The following is a 17,990-nucleotide window of genomic DNA, read 5'->3' on the forward strand; positions in this document are numbered from 1 at the left end:
TAAGGTTTCATTTGCTCTGACCCAGCAGGAACCATGCAAATGAAAAATTCTGCTTCCTCTCCCTTCTCTGGATAATGAAGCCCATGTAGAAAGAATCACTGCTCTGGCCCTGACAAGATCCAATGGAAATATCTGGGCAAGGTCTGTGTGGCAGGAAAGGCCCCCAAAGCTCAGACAGTGAACCCAGAGAAAATTAGCTACCTGGGTCTTAGGGTCTCAGAGCCTTCCTTGATTTTTACTTCCTCCTCCAGGTGCAAGCAGCACCTCCCTTCGTTAGAACCATCCTTTGTACTGTTTGAGGCTTTCTCACCAGCCCTGCTTTGCAAGAGGAAGAATAGAAGGCCTCCCGTAACTCTCCTTTCCCTCCTTTTCCCCTCTTCATTGTCAGTCATTCCTACTCTGTTTTAGACTGCTTGATTGTCAATCTCTATCACATCCTAAGCCTGTTTTGAATGTCGTCTCCTTTCTTACTGCTGGAAGGAAACAGATCCTCAAAAAGCTCTTCCTTTAACTGCCCCTTTTGAGGATATAGGGAAGGACAGAAATTGTGAGGGGGAGGCAACAGCCACATTAATAAATAAAAACCACCATGCTGAACTGAAAATAAAAAGAAATGGAGAAATGTACTGTTTTGATGGCTACTTATGAGAAAGCTTGAAGGTTTAAGAAGAGAGAAAGGGTTCCATTCTAAGGAGGACTGGGAGGCTTCCAGTGCCTTCTTTGGCCAGGAGAGCTAGAGACCAAGGATTCTGTCCCCAAAGCATCAGAAGGAGGTCAACATGGCATGGGGCCTGGAGCTTCAACTCTTCCCCAAGCAACCAGTCCCAGCAAGTACACTCAAAGCTGTCCACCGAGTGGACTGTTTTTGGTTTATTGAACTCAGTTAAATTAGATTTATTCTGGGAACAGATGCAAATTATAAGGCAATTCTACAAGATAAAAGCTACTGCATCCTGAAGATACTAATTCTTCCGGCAGTAAATACATGCATTAGGTATAAACAGAGACAAGGCAGTGTTCACGGTGGCTTTCATCAGGGGATGAAAGTCCTGTGGCGAATTGCAGCTCTCTGGAAATTTCATTGCAAATGAAAATAATAAATAACAGACCCACATCTTTTTCATTATCAACTACAGGTTCCTCCATGTCGTGCACACCACATCTTCCTTTGCAGCAAGTCTGAGAGGAAAAAGGAGAGTGTGTGGAGAGTCTTCCATGCCTGGTTCTCACTACCCTTTCATAGGCTTGGCACTAGGACGCAGGATGGCTCAGAATCATCGTGGGATCTCTGAAAACAAACTTCTGGGTCCACACTGACTGAATGACAGGTTTTTGCAATGAAACCCACTTTAGACAATTTTTCCAGTCACTGTTGAGTCATTCACAGGAATTATGCAGAAGCACCCAAGTTCAGAGTAGACAAACAATATCAGGATAAACACAGAAGTATTCTTCAATAAATTTTCAAGGAATATTTTAAAACATATGCACATGTATGATGTGTGTGTGTGTGTGTGTAAGGATGGCGAAATGGGTAAAGTCTTCCTTGTAGTCCAATTCAGTCTTGAACTTGCTTCTCCTTTGTCTCTGCCTCCCAAATGATGGATTTATTATATGTCACCATATCCACTTCAAGTGGTCATTTTCATAACAGGTTTAAAGCCTTAAAAAGAAGAACCCAAGGCATATGAACAGATCAATTTTTTTTAAATGTAAGCTACTTGGTAGTAATTATGCAGTGTCTATTAGTAAAGTGAACTCAGGGCCACTATTTCAATGCCAGGCACACATCATGAAGGACCATTCTTATTCTAATTTAAAGTTAAGAAAATAGAAATAAAATTATTCTTATGAAAAACAAACCAGGTGTGGCAGTGCACACCTTTAATCAACAGGCAGACGAGCCAGATTTCTATCGGTTCAAATCTAGACTGTTCTATACAGTGAGTTCCAGGATAGCCAGTACTACATAGAGAGGTACTGTCTCAAAAAAACAAAGGACAAATGAACAACTAAAATTAAAAAAGAAGAAAACAAGAGAAAAATAAAACATAGAGTCGGTGTACTGGTACTGGGGAGACGGCTCAGTGATGAAAATTCTTGTGACACAGCATGATGATCTGAGTTTCAATATTTATAAATTATGTAAAATATGTGTATCAGGAGTATCAGTTACCTCAATACTCTTACAGGGAGATGGGAGATAGAGACAGAAAAATCTCCAGAAGCTGATAGGCCACCTATCATATGTAGTTGAAAAACAAGAAAGAGACCCTGCCTCAAAGTGGATGGTTATGACTGACACTAAAAAGTTTACTCTGGTCCCTATACGTGCTCTGAGGCTTGTGTGTACTTGCATTAACACACGCAGATATCTATACACAGACACAAATAGGCATACACAAATACACACATATGAAAGAAAAATAGAAGTAGTAAGATAGCTTAACCAGTATAGTTCTTGCTGTGCAAGCATGAGAATCTGGTTCTATGCCTACAGCACACATGTAAAAAATATGTGTGCTTTTAAACCCAGCACTGAAATAACAGAGACAAATGATCATTGGGGCTTGCTAGCCATCTACCCTATTTGACTTCTTGAGCTCCAGGTCAAGACCCTGTCTCAATAAAACTCAAGGTGGAAAAACACTGAAAAATAATGCCTAAAGTCTTCTCTAGCATCCATAGAAAAGCACACACAGAGACACAGACATACACACACACACACACACACACACCACACACACACACACACACACACACACACACACATACACACACACACACCAGCGACAGCATTTGTCAAAAAGGCTGGGGTTTGAAGTGCCATATAGGTCCAACTCCTATAAATGTGTCTCAATTCTACCTAATATCTTATATACTCCTTACATGTCCATGTCAGCCTCTTCCCATCACCATCCAATCCAATAGGTTTTACTTTTGGAAAAATAAGAAAGCAAGGCTCACAGTTATGAGGCTGCCCCAGAGTGGCAAAGTTAGTGAGTTAAATTATAGTGCTCACCTTCCTATGGCATCTCTGACAGATGCCAAGACGCATTAACTCTTAGACTTTACTGGCAACCAAGTGTCCTTTTTGTACCCTAAACTGCAAGATGGCCAGATCTCATATCATGTAAAAACCTCCTGATCCATGAAACTAAAAAAAGCCACAGGGAAGAGGAGATAATTTTTAATAACATTTAAAGAACTCCCCTTTTTCTGCAATCTAGAAAGTTATTATTAATATTTCAGCAGTTATGAAGATATGCTTCCTACTGCATTAAAGGCATAAAATCAAACCTTTCAGTCCAGCATCCAAGCACCACAATCATGGAAGAATGTGTGCAAACCTGATCTATAAACAGACTATGAGATGACTGACTGGGAATAAATATCTCCCCTTAACATACCCAAAGCATCCTCTACCTAGTGATGCCCATGTAACAGTCTCAGAGAAAATGATTCACACTAATCTTTTTAGAACACATTCCTTTAAAGGAATGAGTACACCTTAATTACACTTAGGATTAGGATTTAATGTTGTGGTATATTTTGTTCACACAATAACACTCCCGAAACTGCTAATAAAGTTTACTTTGAATCAGAGGACATAGCTAGCTACTAGGTGACCAAAATTAGCCATAGAGGTTTTGGAGAACTGCCGATATGCAGAGAGACATAGGAGGTGGTAGGGAAGGGCTTGGAGAGATTCTAGGCCTTTTGGGTTGAGGAAGGAGAAAGAGAGGAGGCCACCAGTTGTTCCTCCTCTGCTTCTCTGATCAATTAGGTTCTTACCCCAATATCTGACTTCCAAATTTTATTGATAAAAGACTAATTAGATAAACCCTTCAGTTTAGGAACATAATTTATAAGAAATTTACTCTGATGCCTACAATATAGGGAATATTTCATAGAAATTTTCAGAAACTTAGAAAGCCTGGCTGTACAATGGAAAACAGATAAATATCAAATGTTACTTCTTGATGACTAATAATAGAAACTTAGGGGTAGATAATTGTCTCAGCACAAAACACACCGTGTCTCCATTTGACACACATCAAAGAAAATGAAGATCCACAGACAAAGGATGGGAGAAAAGTATCCCTCCCCTCCCCTTCCCTCCTATTTCCTAGTTCCTATTTCCTTTGCTGTTGGTTGGGGTGACGATCACTGCAACAGCATTTAGATTAACAGAAAAACAGAAGCAGAGTCATTTGATGTAAGCTTTCTGTGCTGAGGGAAGCTTTAGGCACAAAGACGGAAAGAAACAGGCGAAGTGTTTGTGTGGCCAGGAGATGGGAAAAAAAGCAGCATTGTGATGGAACAGGGAAAAGCCTGCTTGTTCAGAGTTTCACAGGTTACCAGAAAACAGGAGGGCCCTCTTGAGGAAGTGACTTGTGTCTACCTTGGGGTAGGCAGGCCAGATAATTCTTTTATGGCCTACTTCAAGGTAGGATGGTGGATCAAGACTAAGGAGTAGGCCTTCCTCCTGCCACAGTTTGCTTAGTTTCCTTCAATTTAAACTCTTTCAGGGGCCAAGGGCCCATCTTCCTGGGCAACACGTTCTAAGCACCATCAGTAGTGACAGAATCATATATACATATATTCCCTACAGTCTAAAGAAACAACATAAATATGAACATACGAAAACAAACAAATGTGTGAGAGACCACGAAGAATTTCTTGACAGGAATCCAGCTAGATGACAGGACAAGGAGCATGTCCTTCACCAGGGCAACTTGGGTGGGTTCAGGGAGGGGTTGAGTAGCTGAGAGAGGAGACAAAGATAACTCCTTCAACCTGCAGGGTATTCCCGATCACTGTGCTGATCATCTGGTGCCTGACAGTGTTCTACTTTTAAACTTGAGAAGGAAACCGAATAATCAATTGTGAAATAAGAGGTCACTCTTTACTTCAATATTTCATTTTCCTTGTTACATGGGTCTTACTGAGTAAGCCAGGCCACCCCTTGTGTTGCTAGGCAAAATCCAATGCCTCAGGAAAAAAAAAATTCTCAAGTGCCATCATGTTCAAGAGGCTAACTCAGTGGTGTAGCCTCATTAACAATAATAACACTTGCTTCAGGAGAGAATACCATTAGTGACTTATTGCTATTACTACCTGGCATGAGACGTAAGTGGCTTAGGACTCAGATATCAGACACAGCACTGAGAATCTCATGGACAGGCAAAAAAAAAAAAAATGGGTAGGCCCCATGCTTTAGATGGTAAGCTGTCAAACCTCCCTTCAAAATGTGCATCTGTGTCAATTTCAAACCATGAAATGCTCCCAGCCTTAACCTAGAACTTCCAGTGGTACAATAGGATTCTGAAGGTGCCACTATGCCCCCTGGGGAAGCTGCCAGTGTTGCTGGGCTGGGTTCTATGATTCCTGGTTACCTGAACGCCATTACTGAGTTATTTGTCACCACAAGGTAACACAGCTGGGAAATAGCCATCTTCTGAAAAGGTCGGACTGTGCATAATAATGAAGGCTTCCACCTTCTCTATAGCATTTGAGTTAGGAGGGTTAATGAAAACAACAGCTGAGATTCTTTGTGGTGGTGGCTGTGTTGTTTAGCTGACACCCAAGTAAACTGTCATGTAATGTAGTATAAATATCACAGTTTGATAATCACAGAATATACACTTCTATATAGAAGGACTTGGCGTAGCAGAATAGTTAACAAAAGCTCAGTATCTACCAAAGGTGGAGTGTATCTGGTGTGGGGGGGGGTGTGTGGTGTGTGTAATGATTTTTGCCCTTACATATATAGTCCACAAAGGATGTGAGTTGACTTCACAATTTAGACTGGGGAAATACTGTGACCAGGTTAGAAACACCAAAACAATTTTCAAAACGTGACATGTTTAGTTTAAAGGCAAAAAAAAGATACAATTGTTTACAGAAATCAGCTTAAGCTAAACAATGCTGGTTATGGTATATGCATTCAATAATTCATACATAGTGCTTTATATTATAAGTGAGTCCATCATCAGCACCATTAAAACTAAGAAAACAGTACACCCAGTTCAGGTGAGTGGGGTGATACGAAGGTTGGAATCTGTGACTCCATTGCCATGGTCTTCAGCCCTGCTGGACTTAATGCTTATTTTCCTTCTTTAAAGAATTACATTTAAAGAAAGTATCTCTATTTCCCAAATGCTGCAACATCTCTACCAACCACAAGAGAGAGCCATTAGCAGTCACCCCCACATCATCCTTCTCCTGGTCCCTAGGAACTTCTAAGCTACTTTTTCCCCTATTCAAGTCCATTTGTATAACAAATAAGTCAAATGCCCTCTTTAGAACTGTGAATTAAATCTTGAGAGCACATAATCTGCCTGTTCACATAAAGTCCAGATATGTTTATCAGACCATGCGTTCTACCATACAGCTGTGTGTTCTTCCATGCCATAGCTGTCTTTAGTACCTTCAGTGGTTTCTGAAACTGCATCCAACATTAAACTAGTGCATGCTAACTTTACATTTGAATTCTAAATCTTCAAACTCTAGTAGCCATGCTTCAATATCTGTGCAATGTATTTCAACGATCAATTTCAAAGTAAAAACTGTGATATTGCATCATCTAGCATCTGCATACTTGGATACTTAACATGGCAGGGGACAGGGGAACGGATGGGAGTGGAATGTCCCTCAGCTGTGTTTTCCGTGTCATGTGCTTAGAGAAACTGGGGTCACTCTTTTGGTCATTAGGAATTTGCTGGCTTTCCCTTTGAGACAGTCACTCCCCACTAAACTTCCCAGATATCCTATTTCTAAAGTGCCACTGTAGCATGTTATTCACTGGATCCACATACAAACCAAAATCAGAAAGGAGTCATGCTCACTTGGTCTGACTTAGTGCCAAGCTACCCTGCCTGTCAGGGCAAGCCCTAACACACAAGAGCTTTATTTCAGCTTGTGTTGCATCAGCAGCATCAGTGGTATAGTGTGACTTATTTCTGATTCCCACTACCACAAACCCAGGCTTCTCTGTCATTTAATGATTAGACCCAACCACACAGAAATTCACATTTGAGAGACAGAAGCTGGATGCTTGATTCATAACCAGCAGGATGTTGTAGTTCTGTCCTTTTGCTGTGACTAAAGGCTGACATAATAAATACCCCCTTCCTCTCTAGCACACTTCAAAATCATTTTTGAACCCCATTGATCCCATTAAGTTTCAACTTTGGTATTTAGTCGTTAGAGAGAAGAGAAATGTGTCAGCATGAAGAGAAAACAGGCTGAGGGGCTGAGGGAACAGGAAGTAAGGGAGGCAACCTGACACAAAACACATGTCCCTCCACTGAAGAAGGAGTAAGTGAAATTAAATTGTGTGCACAACTAAAGTTATAGCAGGTGCTCCGGTCTATACAGGAACCATAAAATCCATAGGAAGTTGATGTACACTGCCTGTTCTGTTTTAGGACTCCACAGTTTAGTTTCTGTCTTAGCATTTGCACAGTAATAACTTTACTACAAAGGGTAAATGTCTTGTAAACTAATGGGAAACATACTGTTTGGCACAGTTTATAATGTCAGGATTTATGGCTCTTACACTGAGGGTCTCACTGACCTCGAAGATAACATAATGAAACAGCAATGTGCTGCAAATGGCTCGTTGTGACTTTTTATTAGTTCCCATAATCGCCCCTTATTAATTTGTGTGCACATAATAAGCACTCACCTTCACAGTCTGTCCAGCCTCGGGACCATCCTAGAAGAAGGAGAAAGAAAGAAAAAGCATTGGGGTGAGAACTGACTGATGATATTGCCTGCTTATTCAGAAATATTGTTCATTAATAATTTAGAGCCAATTCATTGTGTGCTAATTTGTAGTAATCTCATGGGGACCATTCATTTTGAATGTGTGGGACCAGACAGGTCTCCATTTCCTTCTGAGTGAGGCGTTTTGTATAAGGTGATATGAATTATCCAGCAAGGCACTCCTTTCTGCTTTTCATGCTCTTTGCTTTCAGCTGTGGTTTTAATTACATTAAAGGTAAGGTTGAAAATGTTTGGGGAAGCAAAGTACCACAGTTTGGTTATCTTTAAATCAGAAATCATTTCATTATTATCTGACTAAATTTCTCTTCTAGAAAGTAAGAAGATGAGGCATTTAGATGGACACAGTCCTTTCAAGCTCTTGTGACCTTGAGGCAAAAAGTAGAAGTGATTATTGTGGGTGGACCTTTATCCATGTACCTACTTCTCTCTCCCAGGTTTTCAGACAGCAGGACCATTGCCTATTGTCATCAGCACAGTGGAAAATGAGCACACGGACCCAGTCTCCATGCACAGTACCAAGGGAAAGTAGGTACTCCAGGGAGAAGATGACAAACTTCTCTGTAATAAAAATTTTCAACGTAGAATTACCCATCTACAGATTTGGCTAAATATATCTCTCTGTGAACTTGACAAGTGGGAATGATTCATGCCCCAATAGCACAAGTCTGACATGCATATTAAACCTGAGCCATAACCCATTAGTGGCTTATGAAGGCAACCCATTGTTACCAAGCAATACTCAAGAAGAAAACATTACAGGAGAAAAGCTGTTAGAATGTGGATATGGGTTAAGGTTACTTGGTGAAATTCTAGCTCTATATTCATAGGTGCATATATATGTGATGTAGGTGTATACAGGATTGTCACACACACATATGTTCTTGTGAAGTATAGTTTTAAAACAGTTTCACAACACTCTTTATGCAAATTGCTCTGATTTTACACATAGTCAGTGACCATACTTATAGAACTATGCTTTGATAACCAATACTGGTATCTCCTGGCAGATGTTCTCATCCACATTGTTTACCTGATTAACTTGCAGTTTACAACACAGGTTTGATAAAGCCACTCTAAGTTGAACTACTATCTGAAGGTGACTCAAATTATATTTCTAGGGATGCTCAGCTACTCAATACAGAGAAACCAGGATTTGTGTTTTGAGAAAGAAATGAACATTTTTGGTCAAAGACATCAATATGTTGGCTTTTATACCTAGTCTCTTTATATCTATGAAAAAAGCTAAAAATAGGTAGCAGCACTTCATGGGATAGTGCCCTGAACTAAATGAAAAGAAGAAAGTAAGGGAACTGAGCACCAATATTCTTCCTTCTGGGCTTCACTGTGGCTACAATGTGACCAGCTGCCTTGTATTCCTCCTACTATGTCCCTAATCTCCAACTGTGAGTCAAAATGAACCTTTGCTTCCTTAATTTAGGTCTGTTGGGGTACTGTGTTACAGCAATGAGACTAACTGAAGGGAACTGTTCTGGCTAACTTGAAGAGCTGGAGATGCAGTCTCCATATATGGGACAAGGCAGTCAACACATTTCTAAGCCCAAGGGCCCTTACACATGCACTGTTGTCTCTACCCAATCCATAGGGATTTGAAGAGGTTCATGGACAGTTACTGCTCATTTACTCAACTCCCAACTGATGACAGACATATCATGGACATCCTCTTCTGAACCTGAAGACTACTATGTCAAGTGCTGCCTGTAGATCTCTATCAATTGAAAGATGTTTTCTTCATTTTGTATTGGGCCATATTTAATAATCCCATTGCATAAGCCTGTGACTTGTATCTGCAGTCTGTGTTAAGTTTAGAGAAAAGTAAGAGAATAGAAGGCTACAATTAGCTGTCTGGTCTTTGCTCTCCTTGGAATCACAGCAGGGCTGAGCTCATGTGTACTTAAAACATATACGCCACAGAGCAAAAAGGCTTTCCCAACTCTAGCTCTCATGTACAATCCCATGCTGGCTAGCTTTTTCAACTTGACACAAAGTAGAAACAACTGGGAAGAGAAAAGCTAGGCTGAGGAATTTCTGTCTTCAGGTTTGTCTGTGGACATGTCTGTAGGGGCATCTTCTAGATTGCGAATTGTTTGGGCATGGTCTGACTTACTGTAACAGTGTGAACCTTGGGCAGGTGGCCATGATTGTCTATGAAAGGTGAGCTTGGAAGCAAGCCAGCACTGCCCTTGGTCTCTGCTTCCATTCCTGCCTCCATATTGCTAACTTTTAGACTTTTGTCCTAGCTTCCCTCAATGATTCCTTTAGTGTAGAGACATAAGCCAAACAAAGCTTTTCTTCCTCCAAGTTGTCTTTAGTTTGTATCTTATCACAACTGAAAAGCAACTAATTCAATCCCCTTAGCTCTTGTCTATGACTTGCACTTGCTTTATAAACAGTGTACCAGACATTTGCTCTGATGCCATTCCACAGTCCACCCTGGGGAGAAGGGACAGCAAAGCTGTCTTGGATTAGTGACATATGTTTCTGCTGTTATGTACATGTGGACAACTAAAACTGCTTCTCTGCTAAAATGGCTGGGATACAGAGCCCCACATAGGTTTGAGAAGAAAGGAAAGAAACACATCTAACAATCTGTACACTCACTTGCATAGAGAAGGTGATGGAGGTCCCCTGGAAATGCTTCTCCACGACTGTCCCCACTCTCTGGGTCACCTGGAACAAATCAGCCACTTCATCAGGACGTAGGTCACGGAAGCGCTCCACTGGCCTCAGGGGGCACACAAGGACATCTGTTGTAAGGTGGGTTAAGGAAAGTTTGGCTTGCTTGGGTAGCATCCTTAGGAAGTAATTATACACAGCACTGAGACCCTTTGACTCAGGGCCTGAACTCTTGAAGACTAAGAAATGAACAAAGAAATACTTAGCAACTAAGAGTTTTAAAAGATGATTAGTTTACTTCAAGGGAGACGACTTGGCACAAAGAATTTAAGAAAAGACATGGTAATGCGCACAATAATACCATTACTCTCTGAGATAACTACAGAAGAAGGCAAGATCTATTCTGGGCCATTATCACCTGACCCCCATTCTGAGACAGCTAAAGACATCAGCAGAAGAGCAACTGGAATATCCTGGTGTTTTTGCTAGTTGGAATATCATGATTACACTGTCAACTTTCCTTTTGGAGAAAAGATAGAAACCTAGGAAATGTCTGAGAGCAGACTATTTTAAAGGGCTGCAGAAACTCAGAAAAGGCACAGTGAGCACCTGTAACTAACAGATGTTCCACAGTGGCCAGATATGTCACATGAGTAAGCAACTTATAACACGGGTTCCTTGAATTGGTTTCTCATAGTCCAAGATGTTTCCAGTCAAATATTTAAAGAAAAGAGTCATCTCTTGTATACAAGAAGCTGATGTAATGAATTCTACAAGTCAGACAGGACAACACATTTACATTTCTGGTCTGAGAAAAATGATGAAAGTTCATCATTTATTGGTAATAAACTTACAGTTATAATTACATTCATATTTCACATATTTTCTGCTTGAATCTATGGTGTATGCATGTGTACACACATATGTATGAGATATACAGATGTACCCTTGTGTGGTGTATACATAAGTTCTTCTTGACTTGTGAAGGAGGCATATCTCAATAAGTAAGTTAAAACTATCTTTTCACAAATTCATGTAACACAGATAACCTAAGGAGCATCATGATTTAGCCTAGCCTTCCATACATTATCCTACAAATGGGAAAAATTTTCTAACTTACAAAGTTCATTTTCAAATAACATGCTGAAAATAATACGCAATTGATTGAAGGCTATAATATAAGTGAAAGTGGCTATATTGATATGCTTTCCCACTATTGTAAGTGAGAAATCAGTGTCAATCCATTATGCATGGTGATTGTCTATGTGCATATACATACAGCATTTATTATTTGTTTAGTTTCCAGATACTTGCTAGTGAAAACAAAACTGTTAATTTTTCTTTAAATTTACCACCCCTCCTTCCTCTTCTTTTAAGAAGGCATACTTCTGCCTGGAGCCATGCAGCAAGGGATCTAATAAAACCACAATCCAGCAATTGCAAGTCTCACCAGAATACAAAGCACTTTAACCCATCACACTGTTGGACTCAAGGCCTAGGGGAAGAGCACAAAGCTCAGTTTGGCCCTATTTTTATATGAGATAAGGGAGAAAGAGGTAAACAAATGAATTTGGCTTATAGTCTGGGAATTCATATTAACAATAAACTAGGAAATGAGGTATTTGTTTAATCTGAGCTCATTTTTCAAGAGAAGGGTGGCCCCATCCACAGAGCATCTGATATTAACAAAGATAATTACCCTTTTCTGGCAAGGCTGTTTGATTATCATGGGTCAATGAAACACTTAAAAATGAAGAATTTGCTTTATTTTTCTCTTAGCAGATTGTCAGCCTCTGTGGGAACACTAGACCTTGAGCAGAGACCCACTTCCCCTTCTGCCTGGGAGTAGGCAGCTGTAAGACAATGTTTACTAAAACATGTTTACTAAAAACAATACAATGCCTGGGGGCATTAAGTTCCTGGGAAAGGCCTGCCCACAGAAACCACCCTGACCTCGACCTTGTCCAAAGACTAACCACCTCTTCTGCCACGCCCAGATCAGTTTTCTGGGGTCAGAGCGGAACCAGCCAGGGGAGAGGAGAGAGCAGAAGCTTCTCTGGTGGGAGCCTTTCTTAGGAAGTTTTCTTGAACCTTTTTGGGGCCTGCTTAAAGTCTTTACACCGTTGAACAAGTCTCTGTGTTGTCAATCCCCGACACCCTCCGCACGTTCTCGGACACAGGCCGCGCAGCAGACGCGACAAGCCTCTACTCTCACAGGGCTGTTTTCTTTTTGGAAAGAGGGACCATCTTCTACCTCCCTACTTTTTTTCCGACATATTATTTTTATTGATTATTTGGAGATTTCAAGAAATATGCCCTTAATCACACTTCTGTCCCATTCCTCCCAAGTTCTCACCTCAAAAAACAAGCTACACTAAGTGCAATTTGTGTTGTCCATACACTCATTGGAGCAAGGTCAAATCCCAGTGACTAGCCTCTTAAATACAATGACATCCTTTTCCACTCCCCTGTCAGAAGCCACTCATTAATAGTGAAGTGCTATGTGTTAACACTTTATCACAAGTTTAAGGACCCTCTTCAAAGCTTCCTGGCTAGGCTGTTCCTTTGTCAGTGGGTGAATGGGGAGGTTATTGCAGAATCTTTCCATGTCTCTCATTTTCAACTATAAGTCTAGAGTCATCAAAACCTCTACAACAGAAGCTTCCCTGCACATAACAGCCAGCAGCAGCACGGATCACAGCTCGCATGGGTTCACAAGCCTGCAGGGACAATGGACATCCACAGGTTATTCAGAGGCATCTAGGATCATGGACTTCACCATGGTTTCTGCAAGCAGCACAGATCATAGACATCAACATGGCCCCAGCATGGATACCAACACGGTCTCCTGTAGCTGTACAGCCTTTAGATAGCCCCATGTCCTCTAGTGGTAGTATGAACAGTGAACATCAACATGTTCTCAGGCAGCATAAAGCAGGGACACCAACATGGCCTCCAGTGGCAACAAGAACCACAGTCATCAACAAGGCCTCACATGGTAGCTTGGACCACTGACAACAACAAGGTTTCTGGTGGCATCTCAGACTATAGACACAAATAAGGCCTCAGGAGGCAGCAGAGACCACATACATCAATATTGTCTCCTGAGGTAGCACTGACCATGGACACTCATCTGTCTCTGGACCATGCACACCAGCATGGACTCGGCTGCAGCATGGCAGAAGCTCAGACTATGGAGATTTTTTTTTGTGGAGGCCCAATCCAGAAAATGAACCATTCTCCATCTTGGATATCTTGCCATTGCTTAGAGCGAGGGCAATCTCCAGGTTTTACAAAGACAAGAGTTTTATAATTCTTCAAATCACATCCATGTACACCCAGATATTCCCACTCCTCTTGGGAGAAAGTTCAGTGTCACATTCGAGATTATCAACAGACCATGAGATGAATTTACCAGAGAATCAACCATTCTTCTTGATGCTTTTCTGTGAGTTTCTGCCTCAGGAACAAAGACTGGAACTCTTCAAGATCTGTTCAAACTGACTCTTCTTTCTTTACCATTTAGAGTTCTTTGTTCTTCTCCACAGGTGAGCAGCTCCAGCTGAGCACTGTGAGATCTGAGAGATTCCAGAGCCATTGGGCTGCAGTTCCTGCCACTGCACGACTGACTGGCAACTTTCCCAGGCTCCTCTGAGCAGCAACTGTGACTTGGGGAAATTTGCATGTCCCCCAATACCTGGCCAGGTTTTTCCACACCCAGTTCTGGATGACAAGGCTCCCAAAAGCCAACAGGGACTCCTCCTCCCTATTTTAATTTATATGTTCATAATCCTGTTCATGAAACAATTCAAGATGACAACCACACAGCTTCTGGCAATTGCTGTGGTAGGTCATGTTGGCCTTGAGCATCTGGCTATGGAGGGACTGGGATTTCAAAGAAGCAACTACTCACTGTGGAAATTGGGATGGAGCAGTAATATCAGTAGCATACAAAAGGTTTTCCTTGTTGATGCCACAAAAACAAAACAAAAGACAGTATTTATCAAATTTGATTCTTAGGTGGTCACAGATAACTTAAGTCCATGTTTAATAGTGAAAATATGGAGGGAATTAAATCAAACTGACTCACAAACTTTGTCTTCTGTTTACCCAACTTCAGGCCATGTACACATACACACAGTACTTTCAGACTATTAAAAGTAGTAACAATGTCATGAAGAAGTTAGGCTGACTTAATGCAGTCTCATTGGGATGAAGACCCTTTGCTCCAGCTGTGCAACATTGTTGTACATTTGTGTGTGTGTGTGTGTGTGTGTGTGTGAGTGTGTATGTAGGACTGTGTATGTATAGTCCCTGTCACCAATCATGTGACCATTATCTTGGTTGGAAGGCAAAAGACTGATCATACAGGCAAGCTCAGAGCTTTCTTCAAGGAGTCATGCTGTATAGTGTTTCAGAAGCTCTAGATCTGCCAGATATCATGTAAATGTCTGAGCTGACCAGTGACAAAGATACCATCCAATTCTCTCCCTATGCCATTTGGTGAGCTATCCAAGGTTCAAAGAACAAGAGTTGGTCCCTTGCTCCATTTTCAGGCCTAGAGCCCAACTGTGGGTGCATATAACTCGTATTCCTGTTTCTTAAAGTAGTAAACAAACTCCCTCTGCTCCCTGAGAACATTAATGGACAGGAATGAATTTCCAGGTGTCTTTATCACAGGCTGCCCTGGGTGATAGAACATCCCTTTCCTGGTCCTTCCTTAAATACTATGGACACCCATCTTTCTTTTGATCCTCAAACATACTAAGCTCCTTCCCAATTTTGGGGAGCTATTCTCCAACTATTTTCTGTCTAAATTTTAGTTCCCCATCATCCTCATGATTGCTTCCTTCTCGTCATTCAACTTTCAATTCCACAGTCATTTACTCAAAGAATTCTATGACAAACATTTTATATTACTGTCATACTGTTCTATATAAATGCTTCTTATAGCTCTGGTCACCAGCTGTTCTGGTCTTGACTGGTAACCACTTATCCAAATGAGTAAGTCTCACAGGAAGAATGCCTTGGTCTTGATTATTGTTCATTGGTGCCTAGAACTTCCAGAGACATTCAGTAATGTTGGAATGAATAGATAAATGAAAACCATGCACTCCTGTCAGTCACCTATGAGTTCTAAGAGCTTGACTAACTAGAGGCAATATTAATGCAATATCTATGTTTAGATATAAAACAGGAATAATATATTGACTTTTCCCTTTAAATCAAGGTTAATTGTTTTTTAACATGAATCATTGTTATAACTGATGTTTAGTACTAATTCAGAAATGTAAACTTATTTTTTTATGTAAACTAGCATTATATGAGCCCAAAGGAAATATAGTCATGGCAATAAGATTATTTTAAGAACAAAAATGTTTTCCAGAAGTGGTTTGTTTCTATTTGGAATCTCAGAAAATCTGTATCTGTATAAATGCTGATTTAGACAGTGATTAAGAAATGTCATTCCACTGGGCTGTGAGGGAGCTCAGGGGTTTATCTCTTTCCTAAAGTGTTTGAGACCTATGATTCCATCATTAACACTTGAAAAAAATTAATGTAGTTTCTATGTTCATGTAATTAACATTGTGTCCCAGTTACACATGTGTACTACCAAGCTCTAGACATAACATAAAAGCATATGAAATTGCTGTTGCCTTTGCTCTAGCCCAGAAGACAGGACAGGAACAGAACACCTCAGTAAAGAAGGAAGCACAGATATAAGCATAGAGTGGTTCAGAACAATAGAGCAGAACCCCATTGCACACAGCAAGAGCTCCAAGTAGTCTAGCATCTCTCCTGCATAATGAGAGTATCTCATGACTAGCTGCAAAAGCAAGCAGGCCCATAAAGGACTTAAAGCAAAATGGCAGCCTAACTCTGTAAAGGATCAGATTACAAATCTTCTAGGCTTGATAGTTCATATGCTGAAGACACCATAACGAATAAAAAACTAGTAGGTGTGGCACCATTCCAGTAAATATTGTTTATAGAAAGAGGAGGCAAGCCATTTTTAGCATATTGGCTGTAGAGTGTCAACCCCTGGTTCAGAAAGATGACATCTACAAGAAGTAATTAAAAGAAATCGTAAAGAACTAGGAGCCTATCCTTTGTTTTCCAGGATTGAAGGCCAAAACAACAACAAACTGTATTATAATAGTCCAGTAGAAAAATCACTGTAATGTCTTCAAGTTTCACTGTCTAGGAAAATTATCTAAGTTTCCTGCTTGCAAGGGCATTGTTTAACACTTCCAAGTTAGCTAGAATTATGATCAGAAAATGTGTTATAGGTCATGTAGATAGATCATGGTCATTTCTTTCCAATATAACAGAGGAGTTTGTGGACTTTCTGCTTAGACAGAAAAAGCATTTGATCTGTGTGCATATCCAGCTACAAATTAGTCTACAAGTCAGACCATGATCCTTGAAAGAAAGCACAATATTGCCTGATGATGGCAGGTATCATTTCTACAGGTTTCTCCCAGGATGCAACTCTGTGAAAGTAAATCAAGGTTGAAGAGCAATAGACACCTCTTGTGATTCTGATGACAGCTATATGCCAGTTATTTTAAGATAACATCTCAGATGCAGAATGATACCATTTAGGGTCTTGCTAACCTGTGGACTATATTCCATACATTGTCTAAAGTGGCACCACCTGTCTTCTGGGTTCTGTTTGCTTTGTGTTGATATCACATTGTAGATTCTTAGCCAGCAGGCATGCAACTTTTTCCAAGTCCAAACTTAAATGAATTATGCATGATTATCCTGTACTCATCACACATGAAAAATGGAAGCAAAATTTGTGGGATGAGACTTGTGCTCTCCCTATAAATTGGAGTAGAAAGGTTCATTTAGTAATATCGTGTTTCAGGGAAGGAAGAATGATTACACCTCAGGTCACCTTGGATCTTCTAGTTGGTCAACATTCCTCACAAACAAGAAAAATCACAGGAATACTTCTTAGGGCATATGAGAATTCAGCTGGACTTCACAATCAAGGAGTACTTCTTAATAGGGAATGAGTGTAAACCATTCATCCATCCTAAACCCACACTCGCTTCTTGATCTAGGGCTTGGCTAGAACTCTGCATGCCAAGATTGACAGGAGAGAAAGGTGGTTTTAAAGACTTTGCACTCTAGCATCCCAAAATGTCATAGGCTATGAGCAGATCATTGCAACCAAACACAAACACAATACTATGGAACCTAGCCCTGTTTGAACTGTTAGATAAACTTCTCTATTTATTATTCTCCATCAGCTTTCTAAGAATACTGCTCCTCCAAAATCATAGGAAAGTTGACTTTGAAAACAATCTAATAATTTAAATATAACTTCAAAGAGAGAGGCAGGACATTCCCGCTGAAGGCAGAATCACTGCCCTACTTCTTTATGTATTCCTATCTACTTAACGTTTCTAATGAACCCATAAAGTACTGTTATAACTCCCATTTTCAAGTGATAAAATTGTGGCTTACAGAAAAGAAGCTTGCTAAGACAGTACAACCAAAATAAGATTAAAATTAGAATTGATTCCCAATTCTGCCTAACTCTACAGACC

The 17,990-nt window shown here is 40.5% G+C and overlaps 1 protein-coding gene across 11 annotated transcripts in view; it reads right to left on the bottom strand.

The window, feature by feature from the left end:
- Window positions 1–17,990, bottom strand: part of Fhit (fragile histidine triad diadenosine triphosphatase) — a 1,472,699-nt gene that overhangs the window by 274,319 nt on the left and 1,180,390 nt on the right. For all 11 annotated transcript variants that reach the window (XM_040747566.1, XM_040747565.1, XM_040747562.1 and 8 more), the window contains 2 exons: window positions 10,414–10,559; window positions 7,694–7,723 (listed from right to left, as the gene is read on the bottom strand). In XM_040747566.1, coding sequence (XP_040603500.1) covers window positions 7,694–7,723; window positions 10,414–10,559 — 176 coding nt within the window. The remainder of the gene's footprint in view (window positions 1–7,693; window positions 7,724–10,413; window positions 10,560–17,990) is intronic.

This window comes from Mesocricetus auratus, unplaced genomic scaffold, assembly GCF_017639785.1.
Source record: "Mesocricetus auratus isolate SY011 unplaced genomic scaffold, BCM_Maur_2.0 Super-Scaffold_100006, whole genome shotgun sequence".
Lineage (NCBI taxonomy): Eukaryota > Metazoa > Chordata > Mammalia > Rodentia > Cricetidae > Mesocricetus > Mesocricetus auratus.